Source organism: Kryptolebias marmoratus, linkage group LG14, assembly GCF_001649575.2.
Source record: "Kryptolebias marmoratus isolate JLee-2015 linkage group LG14, ASM164957v2, whole genome shotgun sequence".
In the NCBI taxonomy this organism is placed as follows: domain Eukaryota; kingdom Metazoa; phylum Chordata; class Actinopteri; order Cyprinodontiformes; family Rivulidae; genus Kryptolebias; species Kryptolebias marmoratus.
The window spans coordinates 17,984,155-17,991,383 of NC_051443.1; the positions used below are offsets into that span (position 1 = coordinate 17,984,155).

A 7,229-nucleotide genomic window follows, 5' to 3' on the forward strand; every position below is an offset into this window, starting at 1 on the left:
CTTTACAACGTGACTCCCCATGGGTCAACTATCAGCCTTAACTTCAAGTTAACAAGGTCAAAGGTCACGAGAGCCCATGTGCTCTAACTCTTCAACCGTTAGACGTAGGAAGGTCAAACCTCACACCATGGCACAGGACTGGTATTGATCCTGACTGAGGGCAATTTGGGACATTTGCTGTAAAAGCCACCTAGTGGACGGTGCAGGAAAGGCGCGAGAGCATAGACTGCGGTCGCCAGAGCTCCTGCCATTGCAAGAGCTCCCGTGGTCGCAAGGCCGGAGCGGCGCTGAGCTGCGAGGGCCGCCAATGCTGCTTGCAGCTTTAATTTACTTCATATTCCTAATGGCCAAGTATAGTTTTTTTTTTTTAGATTAATCCTGCTCGGGTTTGTTAAAATCAACACTTGGGCTTAAATTAAAATAGAAGAACCAAAGACCTTATTGTTCCACATGTTCCTAACAGAGCTCTTTGCTCTCAGGCTGCAGGTTTACTTGTGGTTCCCAGAGTTTCCAAAACTAGGAGGCAGAGCTTTCAGTTCTCAGGCTACTCTCTTCCAGTTTCTGTCAGTGAGGCTGACACTCTGTCTGCTTTTAAGACTCGGCATCAGACTTTCCTGTCTGATAAATCCTATAGTTATGGTTGGTTTGGGTTTCCTGAGCTCTCCCTTAGTTCTGCTGCTATAGGCTCAGACTGCTGGAGGACAAACTGACCTCATGTCCTCCCTCTTCTACTGTCTTTACTCTCCATGTTTGTGTTTCCAATCACTGACACCGTTAACTTGTGTTTTTCTTCCCATAGAAACCACAGCTGAACCAGTCTTCCTGTATTTATCTGAGTCTCTGTCCTGTCCTCTCCAACCCCAGCCGGTCAAAACAGATGACCTTCCCGAGCCTCGTTCTGGTTCTGCTGGAGGGTTCTTCCTGTTGAAAGGGAGTCTTTCCTTCCCACTGTTGCCAACCTGCTTTGACTGTAATCGCATCTGAACTTTTTTTATGACTTCTGTTGTGAATTGGCACTGATAATTAAACTAAATTTGTCCACTGGAGTGGACAAACCGCTCCCTTACCTCTGATTTATACCATCCAGACACTTGACTCCCTGACATAAAAACTGTTCAGTGTCACTACTTCCATCAATGACATCCCTGCATGAATCTGGTTGGAGTGAGTGTGTCGGTGAGTGTTTTGCTCGGTGAAGACCAGAAGGAGTGTCTCACCTGAAACTTCTCCAGCTCCGAGGTGACAATTCCCTGAGCCTGAGCCAGAGGAGTGTGACACTTCTCGATGCACTGATGCACCTGGGACATGGAGTCTGAGGGTCGATCACAGCAGTCTGCACTGCACCTGAACATGCGACCCTGCAGCAGGACCACACACACATCAGGAGGACACGAGCTTCTGTGATCAGTGAAAAAATAAATAATATATGACACCTACCTGCATCTTACGGATGTGGTCCCTCTCCAGAGTTTGCACCATTTCTTCCACCATATTTGAAACGCGTGTCTGGTGTGCCTCTGCCATCTCTACTCTCTTTAAATTATTTTAAAAAAACGTAAAAACAATCAAAACAGCTTCCTAAACTAAGTCAGACCGAACCGAGCCGAATTATTAAGGCGAAAAAATAAGGCCCACCTGGGAGCTGTCGCCAAGTTTCTTTACAATTTAATAATTAAGGTCACCTCCATTCAAGCATGGTCCAGGATGAGAGATTATCGCGTCACTTCCGCTCGCTTTCCGCGTCTTCAGCGAAGTAACTTCCGCTTCCAGGAACTTTCAAAATAAAAGCTGATTACCATAAATATTCCAACTGAGTGTGGTCTAATTAACGCAAAGATTTAAATTAAAATAAATTTTAAAATATGTTCCATTAAAACAAACATAAGGAAATGTATTTTTTATTACAGCTCTTTAACAAAAGTAGAACACTGAGAAAAAAAGTTTAACATAAATATTTATAGTACTGGATATTTTTTAGGGATCTACCTAAACTTGATTGTATTTTATTTTAAAAAGACAAGAAAGGCAGGACGAATAGAGAACCAAATTTCACAGCAAAGAAACTGCAAACAGAGGAAAACCTCAATATGTCAACAAAAAAAACTACTATTATTCATCACATGTCATTAATAGCACTGAGGGGGCTAAACATAAAACAGAGAAGATTAAAATAATAGTGAGAGGAGAAAGAAAGAAAGATCATGGGAGAATATAAATAAAAGGTTGGAAACAGATGCTATAAAGGTGGGAAATGAATCACCATCAGTTTATCTGTTTACACAGGAGAAATGTTAGCAACACAGTGTGGAAGACATAAAACCATTAAAGACAATAATCTGTTTAGATTCAGGTTATGAATTATTGAGTTTAAAACACAATCATTTAGAAAGCAGGCCAGGTATTTTATTAGAAACATTACATCCATTATTCAGAATACAAAGGATGGGATTAATGGTTGTATCTTTATGGATACCGGTGCACATTGGAATAACAGGAAATGAAACAGCAGATAAGGTAGCAAAAAAGTCAACTGAAAAACATATTAACTTCACAGTAAATACAAGCAAATCAAAAGCAAAAAAAGTATCATCAGAGACTGAAGAAGGAATGGCAGAAAAGGTGGGATGGAGAAAGAAAAGGAAAGTGGATTTATTGTGTCCGAAGGGCTGCTGGAGAAATGAGAAAAGATTAATAATAAGACTCAGATTTGGTCATGCAGGACTTAGTTACTCACTTTTTAAAATACAGAAGCATAATTCAGGGAAATGTGATCACTGCGGGGAGGATGAAACAACAAAAATGTGATTAAAAAAATTAACATATTTGAAGAGAGAGTTTGAAAGAAATAAAAACTAAACATAATAGACATTTTACAAAAGAGTTCCGAGAGCAAACATATACAAACTATAATTAGGCTTTTCTTTTTAATTTAATTTTCTTTTACTATTTAATATGATATATGATATTATAAAGTAAAGTCAGACATAATTAGAAAAAAAGTCCACACTCCACACCGGTAGGTGGCGCTAATGCACCGTCAGCTTTTTTTTTTTTTTTTTTACCACAAGAACCACTCATTTATTTTATTACAAGAAGTCAGCTGAAGCTGGGGTAAAGTTTAACTTTCTGCCCTTTTAGTGGGCTTTTTTTCGGCTGTTCACTTCTAATTTAAGTAACTAAAGGGTGATTTTAGTGAGCTGTAAAGTTATTTTAATTGTAACTCCGTGAACGCAGCTTTTGAATCGAAACTCTCTCGCTTCCGGGAACTTTGGAAACAACAAATGTTGCTTTCTTTATGATTGTATTACCCAGCAGGGGTAATTTCCCCGCTTTGGACGACCTGTCTACAATAAGATACACCCAATGTCATCTGGCTTCAAAGCATTTTATATTTCGTATTAAAAAAAAAAACATGAATGTGTTTTCTTCAGCAGCTTCCGTGTCTTTGGACCAGATGGTTAAAAATGAATGTAAACAAGCGGCTTTTGTTTGTTTATTTTTCTTGTGCAGATGCTGCAGGGTGCAGACCTGTAGATGTCCCACGATGATAAGTCTCAACACTCTCCGTGCATTGCTCTTCCTGGGCTTTTTGCACAGCGGAAGGAGAAGTTTAACCTCGGCTGCTAACCTGCAAGAGCCGCCCAAGAGTATAGGCAAGAGACAATCCTGCCTTTTAACATGTTATTCTGTTCATGCACCCATCTAAAACCTGCCTTTTTAGCTCTCAGTCTACATAAAACTGCCTTGGATTGTTGCTTGAGGTTCACTATAGCTGTGCAGGTCACTTGAAACTTGCTGAAAGTTTCACCTAATTTTATTTAAGCAACATTTCTATAGGTTTTCCAAATGTCTTCTGGGTTTTTGTGTTGTTTAACTATGATATGTGAAACATGCAAGCTGTTTAAAGGTATGCCACTCATGCCATGAACCAGTGTTGTCAAACATATAACTTAAGACACACAAAATCAGTTTTTTTTATTGGATTAATGGGAAAATCACCAAATTATTTAAATTTTCACACTATATGGGTGTTCCCCGAGGGCTTATAAGCCTAAAACCTGCGATGTCTTGGTAAGATACGCACTGTGTCCTTAAAAACATGAGGAAACTTGACAGGTGGAGGATAAAGACGGTGTGTCAGGTCTGCAGCAAACACACACATCTGAAAGTTATGATTTTTAAGGAATAAGGGAACAAATCTTGCAAAGAGCTGATCTATCCTGGATCATCAAGTCTGACGGTTTTGGTTAACAGCTGAAGATTAGTTGGTCAAGACCACTTTAAAAGCTAACAAGAAAGTCTAATTTTCTGGAAACAAAACCTAAACAATTAAGGGTTGCAGAATACAATGTATGGACAGTTTGTAACGACTGGTGTTGTACTGCAAGTAAGTATAGAAACTTGTAAAAAAGCCAAAGATATGTGTTATTGATTCTTTTTTTTTTTTACATTGCCAGCACTCATTTCTGTTATTACTAGTCTGAAAGGAAGGCAAATACAGTTTGGCAAACAGCTCCAGATCTGATTAATTCATCCCGGCTTACGTTTTCTTTTTTTTCTCCCCGCTCCCTTTAAAGCTGTGGTCGGAGCAGGCATCGGTGGAACGGCGGCGGCGTTTTACCTAAGGCAGGAGTTCGGACCGGCGGTCAAGATCGACGTGTTTGAACCTGGGACCGTTGGCGGCCGACTGGCGACTGTGAAGATCGGGGAGTACGAGTACGAGACTGGAGGCTCGGTGATCCACCCGCTGAACCTCCACATGAAGCATTTCATTGAAAAATTAGGTAACGTCAACACAAACCTCCACGGATTCATTAGGTGTAACGTCATATGTTGTCTAAAAACCTGAACGCAGCTTTTGTTTCCTGTTTGTTTAGGAATTCCTTCAAGAAAAAACCTCCCCTCCAAAATGGCGATCTTCGATGGAAATGAGCTCGTCTTTGAAGAGAGCGACTGGTATATCGTTAACTTCTTCCGCATGCTCTGGCGGCATGGATTTGGTTTTCTCCGCATGCAGATGTGGGTGGAGAGCATTTTGGACAAATTCATGAGGTGAGCATTAAATGCGTCGTTTATGGCTCTCAAATGTGACCAGAAAAGTCAGAGTTCCTGCAGAATTCTGTATTTATTTGCAGAATCTACCAGTATCAGCAGTACGGTTACTCCTTCACCACTGTGGAGAGGCTCTTGCATGCCATGGGGGGTGATGGCTTTCTTACTCTCATAAATCAAACTCTGGAGGAGGCCATGATGGGAGACGGGTTTTCTCAGGTCTTCATCAATGACATCGTCGCACCCGTCACCCGTGTCAACTACGGACAAAGTGTTCGCATCAATGCCTTTGTTGGTAGGTTTTACAGCATATCAGCTCACTTTAGACTCGATCATCTGTGTTTGTTTTTGTAAAATGAAGTGCGTCTTGTCGTTTAGGGAGCGTGTCTCTAGCAGGTGCAGATTCAGGTCTGTGGGCAGTGGATGGGGGCAATAAAAAAGTGTGCACAGGACTGCTTTACAACAGTAAAAGTGAGATCATCCCCGCCAAAGTGACTTCTATTTCAGTGAAGGTTCGACCGTCCAAGAAAGGTATCATTCATATGCTTCATTTGGCTCAAAACCAGTTTTTTCTTCTCTCAATTAAATGTGATGCATTCACCATATTTCCTCCGCTGTTCGTTTTCAGGAAACTCTGCCAGTTTCTATGAGGTTAACTATGTTGGAGAATCAGGCTCGGCACACTCTCTGTACGATATCGTGATCATAGCGACGCCGCTTCATCAGGGAAAATCTGACATCGCGTTCTCGGGGTTCTCCCCTCCCATCCCGTCTCACTACCCAGGTCTCTACCACGAGACGGTCGCCACTTTGGTCCACGGCAAGCTGAACGTGTCCTACCTGGGCACCTCAGAGCCGGCCTCCAAGTTCACCGTGTCGGAAATCCTCACCACGGACTCCAAGAGCTGCGCCATCAACAGCCTGAGCTCTCTCGACCCCGTGCACATCCCCAACGGCTACAGGCGACCCTCCGCCAGTCACACCGCGGTCTGGAAGGTGTTCTCCCCAAAACCTCTGAGCCGGGAGCAGCTGCAGCAGATGTTCCTCTCCTACGAGTCGGTGTCGGAGACTCCGTGGCTCGCCTACCCGTCTTACCGTCCGCCGCACCGGAACACCCCTCCTTTCATCCTGCACGACCGCCTGTACTACCTCAACGCCATGGAGTGGGCGGCCAGCGCCATGGAGATGAGCGCCATCGCCGCCAGGAACGTGGCCCTGCTGGCGCACCACCGCTGGCACGAGCAGGTGGGGAAGATCGACCAGGAAGACCTGCACACCCGACTGAGAGGAGAGCTCTGAAAAAAACAAAAGAAATGAAATCAACGCAATCAAACCTATAATTTTTACCTATTACTTACCAATGTTCACACAAAGTATGGCTTTTTAAGAAGGCGGGATGCAGATAAATTGCACAGTGCAACAAAAAAAACCCAATTATGAGCAATAGTTTAAACACTGTGAACCAAGCTGCACTGAAGGGCAGACGTACATGTCCACCTGTTTCTATGAGTCTCTTTATTTCAGTTTATCGAATCCGTTCGTCTTACTATTTTCACCAAATCTTTGCACGTGGTCTGCTAAATGCAAGGAGAATCCATTTGTCTCCATTCTCTCCTTATCAAACCTCTTAAAATGCACTGTTGTGCACCGCGCATGTTCATTAAACAGCAAGAAGGATGATGATTATTTTCTTATTTTAATCTTTGTTGATTTTTATTAACTCAACGATAGTCAGTCTGGGGAATCCCAACACGCTATCTGTGTACAAATTAAGCCTCGGAGGGGAAAAAACACTTGATTGTGCCTTAATATGAGAGCTGATTTATGCGTCGAAGAAAATCCTTTGGTCCTTTTTTTGTTTCACTCTTTAAAGAACGATTTGCCATGAAAGCCACAACGAGGAGCAGACTTATTTTTGTGATTTCATGTCGGTAGAAGATACTTGTTTCATGTTTTCAGGTGGTTCTTCGGGACACAAGTTGTTCATTATTCAGTGTTAAAGGTGAGATTTTTTTTTTAAAGAATCAGCAAAATATTCATTGTGCACTTTAGCTTAATTGTACATGTTGATTAAAAAGAAAAAGATGTTAAACAATGTTGAAAACTCCCAGACGGCTGTGTGTTTTAAAGTGTTCAGAATCACAATAAATCGATAAAGAGTTCAACTTTTAACTTTA

At 42.0% G+C, this 7,229-nt stretch overlaps 2 protein-coding genes across 2 annotated transcripts in view; one reads left to right on the forward strand and one right to left on the reverse strand.

The window, feature by feature from the left end:
- fam136a (family with sequence similarity 136 member A) overlaps positions 1-1,738 on the reverse strand; it is a 5,117-nt gene extending 3,379 nt beyond the window's left edge. The window contains exons 1-3 of the mRNA XM_025004750.1: positions 1,636-1,738; positions 1,438-1,533; positions 1,218-1,358 (exon numbers count right to left, since the gene is read on the reverse strand). Of these exons, the coding sequence (XP_024860518.1) occupies positions 1,218-1,358; positions 1,438-1,524 (228 nt within the window). The 5' untranslated portion in view covers positions 1,525-1,533; positions 1,636-1,738. The remainder of the gene's footprint in view (positions 1-1,217; positions 1,359-1,437; positions 1,534-1,635) is intronic.
- Positions 1,739-3,058: 1,320 nt separating this feature from the next.
- Positions 3,059-7,229, forward strand: pcyox1 (prenylcysteine oxidase 1). Its single transcript, XM_017410475.3, has 7 exons — positions 3,059-3,111; positions 3,511-3,653; positions 4,578-4,784; positions 4,878-5,052; positions 5,136-5,347; positions 5,431-5,583; positions 5,681-7,229. The coding sequence occupies exons 2-7, from the start codon at positions 3,545-3,547 to the stop codon at positions 6,349-6,351; spliced, it is 1,527 nt and encodes a 508-aa protein (XP_017265964.1). The 5' UTR covers positions 3,059-3,111; positions 3,511-3,544; the 3' UTR covers positions 6,352-7,229.